This window comes from Bufo bufo, chromosome 4 (genome assembly GCF_905171765.1).
Source record: "Bufo bufo chromosome 4, aBufBuf1.1, whole genome shotgun sequence".
Lineage (NCBI taxonomy): Eukaryota > Metazoa > Chordata > Amphibia > Anura > Bufonidae > Bufo > Bufo bufo.
The window spans coordinates 131,948,258-131,965,353 of NC_053392.1; the positions used below are offsets into that span (position 1 = coordinate 131,948,258).

Consider the following 17,096-nt stretch of genomic DNA (forward strand, 5'->3'; position numbering starts at 1 on the left):
TCTATCAATTTTGCTTTAGTTGTGGGGTGTGACAGATGTGGTATTTTGGACTTTGACTGTTGAGCTTTTAGTTGTTGCGCCAAGAGTCTGCCCGCTTTGTTGCCCTGGGAATAATATTTAGAATGAAGCCGTACGAGGTATTTATGGTAGTTTTGGAGTAGCAGGCTACTAAGCTTATTCCGTGCTACCCTAAGTTCATTGGAACACTGAGGGGTTGGAGCGGGTTTGTTTATTGCCTCCATATTAGCAGGTTTGTGTAATGTCTCGTTCTCTAAATTTTCTTACAGTGGAGTTCAGTTTAATTAAAGAGCCCCGTATGTACGCTTTGTGGGCTTGTCACAAGACAAATTTGTTTGAAACTGATCCGCTGTGAAAGTATTCATTTAAGTGTGCGGAAAGTTCCAATACATGCTTCGGGTTATTGAAGAGAAATGTATTATTCCTCCAAATAGGGGCTCTTGGTGATTGAAACTACTTCTCAAGGGTGATGGTGATCGGGGCGTGATCTGCCCATTTAATAAGGCCAATGTCAGTGGAAAGTGTGTGGAGTAGGGAGGAGTGGTCTACCACAAACATGTCTATTCGCGAATATGACATATGTATTGGGGAAAAAAAGGTAAAGTCCCTTTCTAGGCTATGCTGAGCTCTCCATACATCTGTAAGGCTTTCAGAATGCAAGAAGGAAGCAACCCCTGCATCTGGTCGCTTTGTAGGGGATGTGGAGTCAATAGCAGGCTGTAAGACGGTGTTGAAATCCCCGCAGAGGATTACCTTCCCCTGTTTCAGTTTATTCACATTGCGCATAAGTTTATGTAAAAAAGACAACTGGTGGGAGTTAGGGGCGTATAGAAACAGGGCGAGAGTTCAGTGCTAGAGTTGGAATAAACCGAAAGGGTGAGTGGTGTCAGAGGACCTGCACCAATTCGTGTGAGGTGCTGTTAGGACTCCCAAGTAGGATATCACAGAGAGTCCCAGCGAGGTAGGAATAAACAGTGTACCGCAACTGCGGAAGTCCTGGTTTATAAGTTGTCATCTATAGGGGATAAACTCAGGGCGTCAGCCCTCTGATGTGTGTGAGGTAGCAGGAGCTACAGTATGGAGGTGGGGTCAGCGTCCGCGTTACTTGAGGACAATGGAATCTGCCAGAGATGGAGTAGTTGTTTCCCTTCTTCCAGGGTCTTGATAGCGTGTGTTTGTCCGTTTTTGCGGTTGAGAATCTTCAGGGGATAACCCCACTTGTAGGGGAAATCATTGTCTCGGAGAGCAGTCGTGATAGGCAGTAGTGCTCTGTGTCGGCGGAGGGTGACCATAGAAAGGTCTGTGTAAAGTTTGACTTTCTGGTATGGAGCAGGTAATGGGGTTTTATTTCGTGCCGCAGCCATGAGTGCCTCTTTAGTATGAAAGAAGTGGATGCGTGCTAAAGTGTCGCGCGGGATGTTAGGGCCAAGATGTGGAGGTTTAGGAAGTCTGTGGGCCCTGTCAATAATCATATCAGGTGTTGGAATCTGTGGTAAAAGTGCCCTTATTAGCCCTTTTAGATAGGTTTGCAGTTCCTGGGGGGCAACGTCTTCAGGAATACCCCTAAATTTTACGTTGTTCCGTCTGGAACGATCTTCCAGGTCCGCCATTTTTAGCTTGACAGCTTCCAGCTCATCAGCCAGGGCATTATGGGCGCCAATGATAGCATTTTGGGATGTTGCAAAGTCACCCATTTTTGTTTCCACATGCTGTATCTTGTCCTCTGTTGTCTGCAGTCTGGCAGAGAGAGGATTAATCAATCCCGCAATATCTGTCTGCAGGGAGGATTTCAGGGCTAGTAGCATAGTTTTGAGAGAGTCCTCAGTGATAGGTTTATCAGAGGTGGGAAGCAATTGGAAGGGATCTAGGGGTACAGTGTTGTGAGAGGTGTACTCACTTAGCTGTGGTTGACCTCCGGAATGCACTGTAGTCAGCTGTGGATGAGGGAATCTAAGCAGCTGGTCCTGCTGCGCCGGAGGAAGGGCACCATTTTGGATCCCATGCGGAGCTTGCCCTGGAGCTTTGGCCTCCTCTGGTGTCGGTGGGAGCGACGGAGGCGACTCATGTAGCAGGTTAGTGCTGTCGGATATGTCCGGTGGGGAGGGTGAACGAGCTGTGAGAGCCATTGCGCTGATAGGGGATCCCAGTGTAGCCTTGTCTATTCCATCGGCGCCATCTTTGAATCTTCCCCAGTCGAAGTAGCTCTCCAGGTTACCGTCCTGCAGTCTCTGCAGGTGCTTCTTCGTTTTCCCCATATTGTCAGCGAGGAGTTGTGCATCTGTGGGAGCAGTTAGATGCCACCTCGGTATGATTTCAGACGGGTAGGCAAGATTACAGTAGCTGAGGTGCTGGAGCTCTTCACTCAAGCGGCCATCTCGTTCGGCAGCCTAGCCACGCCCCCCGTACATATGATTTTTGATCGGTTGGTATTATGCTTTTTGTGAGGCAAGGTAACCAAAAAATGGCTGTTCTGGCACAGTTTTTGTTTTTATTTTTTGTTTTTTACAGCATTCAGCTGACAGGATAGAGCATGTGATATTTTTATAAAGCAGCAGCGACAACGACGATACCAAATATGTCTATTTTATTTTTTTGTTTCAGTTTTACATAATAAAGCATTTTTGAAAGTGATTTCACTTTTTATTTTTGTCCCAGGGTCTGACTCCTGTTTCAATGTAGTATACATGCTGTATTGTACTACATTGACTGTCAGTGTAATGCACTGACAGTGTGCCTGTGAGACCCAGTCTGGGGGCTGGGCCTCACAGGCTTCCGTCCATGGCAGGCCCCGAGGCCTTTGTATTGCTTGGGGTTGCCATGGCAGTCATTGGCCCCCTGTCACTGCAGCGTGGGGGGCAGATGGAGAGGCAGACCATCCTCTTATATGCTGCAGTCAGCTTTGATTGCGGCATATAAAAGGTTTAATCCACTGGCATCGGTGTTTATAGCGATGCCGGCGGATACAGCACGGTCCTGGCTGTCAGTAACGGCCGGGCCAGTCCACTGATCGGGCGCGCACAACTCCGATGCCCTCCCGATCATCTTTTTTTTTTTTTATAATTCTTTATTATTTTTTTTTAAAACACAAACAACAAAACAAAGTAAGGCACTTCAAGTGCCACAGACAGTACAATCATAAACATAGGGCAATATGTTTTCCGTAGTACAAAGTATTCATAGTTCACAATCAATGTATAGTAGCATAAACAATCAATACACTTGCATTGAATCAAGAAGAGTTGGCTAGACTAAGGAGCAGACGACCAAGTGTCCCTTTCAATTGACCCATTATGTACCATTCCGTGAGTGTGAACGGCTTCATGATCAGCTGTATCTCCGTATTTGACATACAATACTTAATAAACGGTTTCCATTTTTGAAACAACCCTTTTGCCTGTCGTTCCTTTTCTGCAAGAGAATTTAACCTTTCTATATGAAAAACATGCTTTAGCTGCTCAATTATAGCCTGTAAACTTGGGGTATCATCTTGAAGCCACTGTCGCAGGAGGCTACGCTTCACTACCATACATATCGTATGGAACAAGCGGGGTATCCCACATTGCCCTACCTCTCCCTCCTCGTAGTGAAATAGATACAGAGTAGCTGATAATGGAAGCTCTCTTCCCCAGATCCCCCGAACCAAATTCCCCACTTCCACCCATAGCCTTTTACTATTTGGGCACGTCCATATCCCATGGAATAGATCAGGGAACCCTATCCCACATTTCGGGCAATTGGTAATCCTGTCTGGCTTAGCTGGATGAGGGGGAATATTAAAACCATAAATAGCTCTGTGCATAAGTCTGAACTGGGTGTCCCTCCATGACTCATTAATTATATGCCTCCTCACTACTTCCCACCCTTTCACTATCTTTGGTTCAATGTCGTCATCATTCAGTTGCTCCGCCCATTTTCCAAAACATTTACTCCCATCTCTCATCCCTTCTTCCTTCCGCATATCTGCATATATCGTAGAAATCGAGACCCTCCCACCCCCCAGGTCCAAGATCTTATCCAGAGTGTTTTTACGTATTTCCTTCTGCACCAAAACTAGCTGGTTCACAACTGCCTCCTTCACTTGAGACCACTGAATAGTCTGAAATAACGACAAAGAAAACTTTTCCATCACTTCCTCTCCTGTCAGCCACCTAGGGTCCGAATCATGCAATAACTGTTTCACGCACAAAATCCCCTTCCTCCTCCATTCCTCAAACAGCTTGTTTTTATTACCCTGTGAGAATTCAGGATTGTTCCACAGTGGAAGATGCTTGGAGATTCTGTACGACAACCAGTACTTTTTCCTAAGAATCCTCCATGCGGCTATTGTGTCCTTAACTAATAAAGACTGTTTGATCCAAACAGGGATCACCTGCAACCGCGAATGCAGCAACGCCACCGGAGACCAGGGAGCACAGAATTCCTTTTCCAACAGTAAAGCTGAGTAAAAACTAGAATCGTTAATCCAGTCGCAAATATGCCTTGCCATGCACGCCAGATTATAGTTTCTAATATCAGGGAATGCTATCCCTCCCTGCTCAATTCCCTTAGTCAGGGAACGCATTAATATCCTAGGTCTCTTGCCTTGCCACAAAAAATTTTTGAATGCTTTGACCAGTTTGGAGACATCTTTATGTTTTAACAGAATAGGGATCGTCTGCATAGGATATAGCAATTTAGAAACTGACATCATCTTAATAAGATGATTACGCCCCAGCAACGACAGCGGCAGATCATGCCACCTATGCAATTCTTGAATTATTTTAGTTATTAATGGGTCATAGTTCAGTCTATATAAAGACTCGGGAGTAATCCCCACTTTGATCCCTAAGTAAGTTATGTAAGATCTAGCGATAGGTATACCCCCCATTTCGTCACCTAAAACCCTCCGCCCCCCACCCTTTAGAAATAGTATCTCGCTTTTTGATTTATTAATCTTCAACCCTGAGAGAAGGCCGAACTCCTCTAGTGCAACCATAATCCTCCCAATATCCCTTTGAGGGTCAGATAAGAAAAGCAAGATATCATCAGCAAACAACGCCGTACACAGTTGCTTCCTGCCCACCTCCAAACCCTCAAAGAAATCTCCTGAATCAAGCCATCTGGACAAAGGCTCTATAGCCAAGTCAAACAGGAGAGGAGACAAGGGGCATCCCTGCCTAGTTCCCCTCTTCAACAAAAAAGAATCAGATATACATCCCCCTGTACAAACCCTTGCCTTTGGACCTAAATATAGACCATCTAATAGAGTGCGAAACAATCCTGTAATACCCGCTGAATCCAAAGCTAGACCCAGCCATCTCCAATTAATGCTATCGAAAGCCTTTTCCGTATCTAAAGTGAGGATGGCTGGGTCCCGCCCCCGGTACTCCGCCTTGCCAGTCACAGAGAGGGCCAACAACACTTTTCTCAAATTAGTGACAGCCGCCCTACCTTTAATAAAACCAACCTGTGCAGGAGAAATCAAAGAGGGAAGAACCGTCGCCAACCTATTAGCAAGCAATTTTGATATGATCTTAATGTCATGGTTGATCAGGGATATCGGCCTATAAGACGCCAAATCCTCCGGATCTTTCCCAGCTTTATGGAGTAACGTTATATACGCCGTGTTCATATGCTCTGACAACGGAGTCCCCTCCACTATGGAAGAATACAGGGACGTCAAATAAGGCACCACCTGAGCATCTAATGCTTTATAAAAGTCCGCCGTATACCCATCCGGGCCTGGGGCTTTACCGGAAGGAAAGGACTTTATAGTCGCCTGAACCTCCACTGCCGACAAAGGGGCGTTCAAAACCTCCAACTGTTCCACTGTCAAAGTTGGTAAGGACATACGCTCCAAAAAAGCCTTCCCCTCTTCCACCCTATCCCCAGTATTCTGATAAAATGCTGCCATATACCGTTCGAACAATTGGTTGATCTGTTGTGGTCTGTGCTCCCTGGTCCCATCCCCTTTCCTCACCACTTGGATATGGTTCAAAGGACGCCTACCTTTGGCTAAAGAAGCTAATAGCTTCCCTGACTTATTGCCAAATCTGTGCAACCTGGCCTCCAGTTGAGACCTCTTTGAAATCTCTATTTTCTCTGCCCATTCATCAAAGTCTCTCTTAGCCGAGATCCAGCGTTCTTTAGTAATCTGGGTCTGGGCCAAGAAAAAGTTACTATAGGCTTCCTTTAAACATGTACTTGCCTTCTCATACTGATTTCTGGCTATTTTCCTAATGGAGGATACATACGCCATCAACCTTCCCCTCAATACAGCTTTGGCCGTTTCCCAAAATAATATCGGATCATTCACATGCTGCCCATTGTCATCAACAAATTCCATCCACCATCCTTTTAATAATTTTACAAACTCTGCATCCTTCACCAAATAATTAGGAAATCTCCATATATACTCCCCTCCCCCCTTGCACATTTCCCTGATATCCATTAGGAGAGGTGAATGATCCGATATTACCATATCTCCTATAACAATATCGGTTACTCTATGCACAATAGCTGCCGATACTAAAAAGTAATCAATTCTCGACCAACTCTTGTGCACATGGGAATAGTGAGTAAACTCCCTGCCTTGAGGATTGGAGACCCTCCACATATCCCTGAGAGACAACGACTCGGCAAAGTCCCCCAGAGGATTATGACGACAAATATCACTAGAAGTCCTCCTGTCCTCATGCTGATTCATTACGGCATTAAAATCGCCCCCTAATACTTTTACACCATGTGTATCCTGTAACAATCTGGTGCATAAAGAATCAAAGAAAGTTTTCTGGCCCATAATGGGTGCATAGATATTGTAAAGGCTAATGTCCCCAAACAGGCCAGAAATATGCAAACATAACACCCTGCCTGCATCCTCCGCTGCTACAGAGTGAACAGTATGTGACAAGTGGCGACCTATCAAGATTAAAACGCCTGCTTTTCTGTCCACCGCCGCAGAGCCATATACCTCCCCCACCCACAACTTCTTCATCCTGTGGAAGTCCGCCGCCGGCAGGTGGGTCTCCTGCAACAAGGCAATATCCGCCTTCAATCTGCGCAAATGCCTCAGAATTTTCATACACTTATTGGGTGATTTCAACCCCTTTACATTCCACGAGATTATTCTCATAAATGAAATAGTTACGTAAGACCCACCTGACGGCAGAGAACCCCTCCCCACCTTGCTGTCACAGTTTGAATATTAACCAAAGAAGCACTGCCTCCCAGCCCGACAGCACTCCATTCATCATTACACATTGATTGCACATAGATTGCCCTAAAACATAAAAAAATAAGCCACATAGGAACTATGGCTAAGCAATATAAGTAAACTAAGAAGAACCACAGAAACATCACATTAGTTTTAGTACTCCCTTTTTTCTAGTATTAGACGCTCACCACCACCGCCTATTAGCAGTTACTGACCAGAGTCCCCGGGCATTGTAAAAGTCACTGTAAATACTTCTGACATGGCGAACAAGGAATAAACTCCCTCTCCCCTCCCCCAAAGCTATGAAGATAATTTCTAATATTCAGAACATAACCTGACATTGATATCACAGTCCACCCGTCTGCCGTGTGAACTTTGCTCCCGAAGATTTTGGAATCTTATTCATCCTCTGTGGAAGAGACGAGGAGGTTTGATGTACCCGATGCCAGCCATTATCTCCCTGTCGCAAGGAGGTAACTTGACGATCCTCCCCAATATCAACAGCTCCAGGACCACGATTCACTTGGTGCCGCATAAATTCTTCCGCCTCCACCGGATCCGTGAACTGTTTAGCACCACCATCCGACAACTGTATCCGTAGAATAGCAGGATATGCTAACTGAAATCTGGTTCCGTTTTTGTACAGGCTAGAACAAACAGGCCCAAAAGCCCTCCGTTTACGCGCCACTTCTGCAGAGTAATCGGCAAAAAGTAGCACCTTTGATCCTCTCAATATTAACGGCTCCCTTCTTGCTCGGTAAGCCCGCAGAATGTCCTCTTTGTCAGAGTAGTCTAAATACTTGCAAATCGCCTGCCTTGGCCTTTGGTCTGTTCTGGTGTTAGCAGACGACCCTTGATCTCTCCATGGTCCCACTCTGTGGGCCCTTTCCACTTTCCTTCTTCCGCCCTGAAGCCCCAGGGCCTGTGGCAGTTCCATTTCAAAAACTCGGCGAAGTTCTATCACCGGTACCGATTCAGGCACCCCAACCAGTCGCAAATTGCTGCGTCTAGACCTGTTTTCAAGGTCCTCAACGCGGTCATTTAATTTCTCCGCCAGTTGGAATAAATCCTGCATCCTCTGTGCGGTGTCTGATGCCTCCTCCTCCATGCAGGCCACCCGTTGTTCCACCTCAGATACCCTATGGTCCTGTAAGTCCACCTCCTCCTTAAGCTTATTCAGTGCAGCATGCAGGGTGGTAGATAGAGAGGCTATGATATCGGGGGCTAGTTGTTTTGCCACTTCAATGGCCAGAGTTTTAACATCAATCGCCTTACCAGTGCTTTCAAACAGATCCTCCAGCTGCGTGTTCACTATCTGGGGATCTTGTTCCTCAGGAGACGCAGGTTTCGGCGAGGGGGGAGGGAACGGCGCCATCTTAAGAGAAGTTCCACTTGCGCTATCAGCGTCGGCTGCCGTCTGAGTAAAAGTTTTCTGCCCACTTCTTAGCAGGTAACGCTCCATACACCCTTCAGGGCTCCACTCTGCCAGAAGCAGCCCTCTCACAGCTCCCAGCTGGCCGATGTTAGCAGATGTATTTGGCGGCGGTACGGAGCAGCAGCTTCCAGCTTCCTCACATACTAGCGCCGGAACCGGAAGTCCCTCCCGATCATCTTGATGTACCAGTACCGTATTTGCACTTCCCGCTGTGACTTACTAGTACGTCACATGTCGGCTAAGAGCTAAAGCAAATTCAATGTGTGTCTGCTTGCTTCCTAACACTCTGATCTATGGGCTGAAAACCCGGCCTGGCTGTGTCCCACTAACACAGGTGAAGGACTGGTATCAGAAATCTCTCTGGTAAGGGTATATTCATACCTGGGAGTTCAGAAGTTCAGGTTGTAGTTTTTAGAGATGAAACATTTATTTGACATGTTTACCTGCAAAAACCACAACCACTTAAAAAACCATAGCACTTTTTTGTGATGCGGTTTTAAGCGCATATCAACCACTATGTGTGAACATACCCTAAGCCATGCACCTGTGTCAGTCAGACATGATCAGGACTAGTCTTCAGTCTATAGATTTGTGGTCTTCAACTTGCGAATCTCCAACTGTTGTGAAACCTCCTGCACATCCTGGCAGCCCCTGATGGAGCAAGCCTGAAATGTAGCAGGATATTTGGAAAGCTAGGTGAAACGCACACAGCAATGTCACCAAGTGGCATCCTTTATTCGAAGGTATTTGGTTCTGTCTCCAAAATAGGAATCAAGATGTACAACATGTAACTTCAGTGCCACCAAACTTTACCAAATGATGGGGTACCGTCTGAAAACAGGCTCAGGGAGAAGGGATACTGTTTCCCATTAAACAAACACAGAGGAGTATGGTGACTTATTTTTAAGACAATGCTTCATGGGAAAAAGTATGCAAATTAACTCATTTTAGCTAAACCGGAGACACCCATCTGTAGACAGTGCTGGTTACAGATGACCCGTATCCAGCTAACCAGCACCCTGCTCTGTACTGATGAGAGGCAAGAGTCCTGAAACAGTGCCGTCTACAAATGTCTGTCTCTGGAATGAGAACATGGGAAACACAGATACAACAATACATGTACACAACATACCTTGGGATATAAGTGAGTGGAGGCACAAGGCATGATAGGTGAAAAGACCGTGGACATCCATCACAGCATAATAACTCCCCGCCATCTCGACACACTGAACACTCATCATCGTTACTCTGGAGGAGGCAGCAGACAGAGGTCAGTAGCCAGCAGTATGGTAAGCAGTGATGGCCAGTTCGCCGTGGTTGCCCGCGAACACATGCGGGCTGCCATCTTAACTCACAAGTCCGGCGATGCACAAGTCCTTACCTGTGCGTGAGCTGGTCTGAAAACAAGTACGGTCAGCGGGAGCAGGCAGTTCCGAGAACAGCCTCGGGGGCGTTCATCTGGCTGTTCTTGGAACTGCCTGCTCCCGGTGACCGCATTTGTTTCAGACCGGCTCCCGGCACAGGCACAGGTAAGGACTTACCTGTGCATCGCCGGACTTGTGAGTTAAAATGGCAGCCCACATGTGTTCGCGGGCGAACACGGCGAACTGGCCTTTACTGACGGTAAGTGTGAGCAAAGTAAGATAAAGGGCTCATGCACACAACTGTATGTATTTTGCGGTCCACAAAAAACGGATCCGCAACAAGTACTGATGATATCCGTGTGCATTCCATATTTTGCGGAATGGAACAGCTGGCCCCTAGGCCTCTTTCACACAAACATATTTTTTTCAGTTTCTGTTCCGTTTTTGCAGTTTCCATTTGCGGTCCGTATGCAGAACCATTTATTTCAATGGTTCTGCAAAAAAAAAAAAAAAGGAGTGTGCACTCCGTTTCCGTATATCCGTTCCTCTAACAAATAGAACATGTCCTATTATTGTCTGCCAATAACATTTCGTCGCTCTATTCAAGTCAATGGGTCCGCAAAAAATATGGAATGCATACGGAACACATCCGTATGTCATCCGTATTTTGCGGATCCATGCCCACTTTGCCCATGTGTTTACTGTTTACAAACATTACAGTACATTACAGTAATGATTACAAATTTTATGTTTCCGTTTGCAATCCGCAAAAAAACGATCGCATACGGAAACCATACAGAGATGTTTTTGCGGAAATACGAAACGGAAACAAAAAAAAGGAACAACGGATAAGTGAATAAACGGACCGCAAAATACTGAAAAATACATACGGTTGTGTGAAAGAGGCCTTAATAGAACAGTCCTATCCTTGTCCGTAATGCGGACAATAATAGGACATGTTCTATTTTTTTTGCGGAACATAAATACGGACATACGGAAACGGAATGCACACAGAGTAACTTCAGGTTTTTTTGCGGACCCATTGAAGTGAATGTTTCCGCATATGGTCTGCAAAAAAAAAACGGAACGGACACGGAAAGAAAATACGTTTGTGTGCATGAGCCCAAAGGGGCTGTGTCACTTCAGCAAGAGGCATTTATCATGTAGAGAAAGTTACTACAAGCCACTTACTAATGTATTGTGATTGTCCATATTGCCTCCTTTGCTGGCTGGATTCATTTTTCCATCACATTATACACCGCTCGTTTCCATGGTTACGACCACTGCTGCAGTGCAGGTATGAGGTGGCCAGGATGGCATCTGCTGCGCATGTGTGCCTATGTGCGCTCCCACGGTCCCAGCCACCAGAGAGGCCGGCAATTTTTCATATAATGTGCAAGCACGGCCACCGATGATGGATTGCAGGGTGGTCGTGACCCCTAGATTTGAACAGTGTATAATGTGATGGAAAAATGAATCCAGCCAGCAAAGGAGGCAATATGGACAATCACAATACATTAGTAAGTGCCTTGTAGTAACTTCCTCTACATGATAACTGCCACTTGTTGCAGTGAGACAACCCCTTTAATGCAGAGAAAATATAAAGGAGATGTGTACGAGGATTTCCTCATCCAAGATAAAGGTTACACAGACCTGATGATGTGACAACTCTGGGGCGGGAACAGTCGGAGCAACAATGCCAGTCTGTAAAAATGGGAAAAAGAACCCAAATTTATTTCTGATTGTTTTTCTAGGGTGCATATGAATGGACCCAAATATTCCTTCTACCAACTGGTACGATCCTTTCCTACTTTGTTGGCTAATTGGATCATTAACGGCAGCACATTGCTCTGAGTAAGCAGGGGATGTGCTGCTGATATAATGTAAAATAATGGGGGCCAAGTGATCATAGTGACGAGCGTTTGCCCCCATACACTTGACATGGGTCAAATGAGCAATGACTGACTTGCTTTATCACCAATGGTAGGCCAGGTAAAAGGACCATTAGTAATTGTATCAAATACTGTGCGGTTATGGCAAGGCATCAACTGGGAAGTGGCCCTGGAAAAAACCCGAAAAGTGACCCTATTTTGTAGTGAGGCCCAAACTGACAGGAGGCAGGGTCAGAACAAGTAGACAGGGCCGACAATACCACATTGCGGCACATTATACCACCCCAGCAGTCAGTGCATCACCAAATACTACCCCAAACACATCCCCTCTGTGGGGGCCAGCACCAGCTGCCATCTTCTGTCCTCCTAGTCCAGTTGCCTTAGGATGGCAATACTGTTAAATCCAGGAGGGGAGCGTCAGATCATTATTTACCATTCCTGGAGGCTGTGAGGAGGGCTGGGATGGACCTCTAGGCATTGGTCTATGGCACTTTCCCACCCTACAGTCTGTCCTGCTTCTCCCTGTATGACTGTAGTGTCGGCTCACTTTGCGTGCTGCTTTACTTTTGAAATGGATCTATAGTGAAACCTCTCTTCTAGAAGGCCACAGCTTCCCCAGACCAGATTCCCTATGACATATTTTCATTTCTACCATATACAATCTTCTCTGAAAGGACAACCCCTCTGGAAGACCATTTTAGTGTAATTTTGGCTTGTCGTATCGAACAGGGTTCCCTGTCTATGTGTGGGTTCTTTGTACTTGAAGGGTCTGTCTACTCACATCACTGGCAGATAACTTTGTACGTAGAGTCAGTTTTAGGGGCTTATTTCGGTGTCGCTCTGTGTTTTCCAGCTCGGTTTCCTTCTGCTTGGACTTATCTGTAAAATACAATTTTATAGCGTTGTACTAGAAAACCCACGCCAACACCAAATCCCATCTTTCATGTCTTTTATACCACGTAGTGTAGTGTATGACACTACAAGACAAACCAGTGTCCATCACATTATTCCATGCCTAAATGGTGGTAAGTACACTGCTCAAAAAAATAAAGGGAACACAAAAATAACACATCCTAGATCTGAATTAATTAAATATTCTTCTGAAATACTTTGTTCTTTACATAGTTGAATGTGCTGACAACAAAATCACACAAAAATAAAAAAATGGAAATCAAATTTTTCAACCCATGGAGGTCTGGATTTGGAGTCACACTCAAAATTAAAGGCTGATCCAACTTTGATGTAATGTCCTTAAAACAAGTCAAAATGAGGCTCAGTAGTGTGTGTGGCCTCCACTTGCCTGTATAACCTCCATACAACGCCTGTGCATGCTCCTGATGAGGTGGCGGACGGTCTCCTGAGGGATCTCCTCCCAGACCTGGACTAAAGCATGTGCCAACTCCTGGACAGTCTGTGGTGCAACGTGACGTTGGTGGATAGAGCGAGACATGATGTCTAAGATGTGCTCAAATGGATTCAGGTCTGGGGAACGGGCGGGCCAGTCCATAGCATCAATGCCTTCGTCTTGCAGGAACTGCTGACACACTCCAGCCACATGAGGTCTAGCATTGTCTTGCATTAGGAGGAACCCAGGGCCAACCGCACCAGCATATGGTCTCACAAGGGGTCTGAGGATCTCATCTCGGTACCTAATGGCAGTCAGGCTACCTCTGGCGAGCACATGGAGGGCTGTGCGGCCTCCAAAGAAATTTCACCCCACACCATTACTGACCCAATGGAAAACCGGTCATGCTGGAGGATGTTGCAGGCAGCAGAACGTTCTCCACAGCGTCTCCAGACTCTGTCACGTCTGTCACATGTGCTCAGTGTGAACCTGCTTTCATCTGTGAAGAGCACAGGGCGCCAGTGGCGAATTTGCCAATCTTGGTGTTCTCTGGCAAATGCCAAACGTCCTGCACGGTGTTGGGCTGTAAGCACAACCCCCACCTGTGGACGTCGGGCCCTCATATCACCCTCATGGAGTCTGTTTCTGACCGTTTGAGCAGACACATGCACATTTGTGGTCTGCTGGAGGTCATTTTGCAGGGCTCTGGCAGTGCTCCTCCTGTTCCTCCTTGCACAAAGGCAGAGGTAGCGGTCCTGCTGCTGGGTTGTTGCCCTCCTACAGCCTCCTCCACGTCTCCTGATGTACTGGCCTGTCTCCTGGTAGCGCCTCCATGCTCTGGACACTACGCTGACAGACACAGCAAACCTTCTTGCCACAGCTCGCATTGATGTGCCATCCTGGATAAGTTGCACTACCTGAGCCACTTGTGTGGGTTGTAGACTCCGTCTCATGCTACCACTAGAGTGAAATCACCGCCAGCATTCAAAAGTGACCAAAACATTAGCCAGGAAGCATAGGAACTGAGAAGTTGTCTGTGGTCACCACCTGCAGAAGCACTCCTTTATTGGGGGTGTCTTGCTAATTGGCTATAATTTCCACCTGTTGTCTATCCCATTTGCACAACAGCATGTGAAATTGATTGTCACTCAGTGTTGCTTCCTAAGTGGACAGTTTGATTTCACAGAAGTGTGATTGACTTGGAGTTACATTGTGTTGTTTAAGTGTTCCCTTTATTTTTTTGAGCAGTGTACTTACCTTGGATGTCTGTAAACTACACCCATACCGCTTGGGGCACTAGGGTATTTTACAGCATCAGCAAGACGTGATATTGCAGTGAAGGAAGATATAGGAAAGGTCCCTTTTGCACACAACAGAATGTAATACCTCTTGCTAGGTTTTCTGTTTTGACCAAGGCATATAAAAAGCTACATGTAAAACCTGTTACATTTTCTACAATTATCAATAACGTGAATTACATATAGAGGTGAAGCAGTCACAAAAATCTTTTACTTGTTTTAAAACATTTTTGATTATTGTCAGACGTCACAGATCACTGCAGGGCCAAACAACGTGAACATCGGGGCCCATGATGGAGATTAAGGTAAGGGTCCATTCACACGTCCGCACACGTCCATTCATTTTCAATGGGGATGGAAAAGATGCGGACAGCACACAGTGTGCTGTCCGCATCCGCATTTCCGGTCCGCGGCCCCGAACTTCCGGTCCGCGGCTCCGCAAAAAAATAGAACATGTCCTATTCTTGTCCACAGCTGCGGACAAGAATAGGCATTTCTATTGGGATGCCGGCCCGGTGCTTTGAGGATCCGCAAATTGCTGCAGACGTGTGAATGGAACCTAAGGTTTTCCCTGAAGATCTATCCTCAAGATAGGTCATCAATATCAGATAGGTGGGGGTCTGACTTCTAGGACCCCCATTGATCAAGGGACGCAGAGTTTGGATAAACGCTGCGGCCTCCTCACTCCATACCAATCACAGCGCTGTACATTGCATAGTGGCTGTACTTGGTATTGCAGCCCAGGCCCATTCACTTGAATTAAACAGAACTGCAAATAGGCCATGTGACCAAAAGCCGGACCCCTACAAAGCAGACGTTGACCTATCCCGAGGATAGGTCAGCAATATTGTACTAACAGAAACCCTTTTAACTCCTCATATTTATGAGGCCAGGGCAGAACTTCCTTTAAATGGCACAGAGTGGAATTTATCAAATGATTTCCACCGCTTTTGTGGGTTTATAAAGTTGCACATTTTGGCACACGCCTAGTTTGTGGTTTTACACCTCGCTCACCACTTTGCTGGAGGGGTGCAGCCTCCAGTGGCTTAGCAAATTTATTATATTTTATGCAAGAAATGGTTGTAAATTATAACTCAAATCTACACCAGCCCCTTACTGGCGTAGAGTTGGGTTTCCGGCACCCTGAGGGCCAGAGATGCGTTGAATGTATTCAGAGGCCTGTGCCTTTTCATTATTATGTGCATTTCACTTCAGCGCAAATGACATGTCTTCATAAATTTCCCATATAGGGTTTTGGCTGCTGTCTTACAGCCACCACTAGAGGGCGTGCCCTACATACAAATTTATATAGCTTTCTTTGAATGCTATATATGCCATTCGCTTCCCATTTTATTACTTCATTCTGTCTCTTATGAACATCTTAGAAAGGGGTTTTCAAGAACTAGGAGCCCCTTTATTATATACTTGTACTGCCCACACAGAAAATAGATGGTCAAAATAAGAACTTTGGGAGAGAGACATGAGGTCACTGCACTGGGGCCCAAAAACGTCAGGCAAATCATTGCTTTCCATGTGGTGAGGTCATCATGTCCCCTCTCTAGCATTGTCACCAAGTATTAGTGCTGGAAAAATGTATCCTTCACATCCGTGCAACAACCAGAACAACAGACATACACAAAAAGAAATCAAAATCAGATGCTGTAGAAAACAGGCAGACCTACCTGGGCTGGTCTTCTTCTCTGTTGTAACCGGTTTGCTTATGGTGAAGATGGCCGCTTTCCCTTCAGCGTCACCCACAGAGGTTGGTGATCTTTGTGAACCTCCCAATGCAATGAAACAAAATCAGATTGAGGCCTCTTGCACAAGAACGTTTTTTTTTTTCTGTTTACGTTCCGTTTTTTGCGTTCTAATGGATCCGCAAATGTGACGGCGCCTACACCTTGTCGGAATATACGTCAACATTTTTGTTGATTTGGTACATCCGGTTATAGGGGTGTATTTCAGTGGGAAAAGGGTACGGCTTTTGATGTAATATTTTGCTCAAGTTCCTTTAAAAGAATCCTGTCACGTAAAATTTACCAGCATCATGTTATAGAGCAACATATGCAGAAAGGATAGCGCGTAACTTTGATCTAAAGCTTTGGTCATTCGGTTTTAGGAGTCCAGTGGGCGGTCCTATCAATAACGGACAGCCATCTCTGTGTACAAGGTCATAGAGGGAAGGCTGTCAATCATTAATCATCAAGTAGGATCTACTCAGTGCCTCCTACCTTAGGCCTCATGCACACAACCGTTGTGCGTTTTGCGGTCTGCAAATTGCGGATGGCGTCCGTGTGCGTTCCGCTATTTGCGGAACGGCATGGGCAGCCATTGATATAACTGCCTATTCTTGTCCGCAAAATGGACAAGAATAGGACAGGTTATATTTTTTTTGCGGAACACGGAATGGAGCAATGGATGCGGACAGCACACAGAGTTCTGTCCCCATCTTTTGTGGCCCCATTGAAGTGAACGAGACCGCACCCGAGCCGCAAAAACTGCGGCTCGGATGCGGACCAAAACAACGGTTGTGTGCATGAGGCCTTATACCA

General features: G+C 46.0%; 1 protein-coding gene across 1 annotated transcript in view; it reads right to left on the reverse strand.

Annotated features, from left to right (window-relative positions):
* Window positions 1–17,096, reverse strand: part of LOC120997684 (autoimmune regulator-like) — a 60,936-nt gene that overhangs the window by 24,316 nt on the left and 19,524 nt on the right. The window contains exons 6-9 of the mRNA XM_040427906.1: window positions 16,227–16,325; window positions 12,683–12,780; window positions 11,663–11,713; window positions 9,778–9,893 (exon numbers count right to left, since the gene is read on the reverse strand). Coding sequence (XP_040283840.1) covers window positions 9,778–9,893; window positions 11,663–11,713; window positions 12,683–12,780; window positions 16,227–16,325 — 364 coding nt within the window. The remainder of the gene's footprint in view (window positions 1–9,777; window positions 9,894–11,662; window positions 11,714–12,682; window positions 12,781–16,226; window positions 16,326–17,096) is intronic.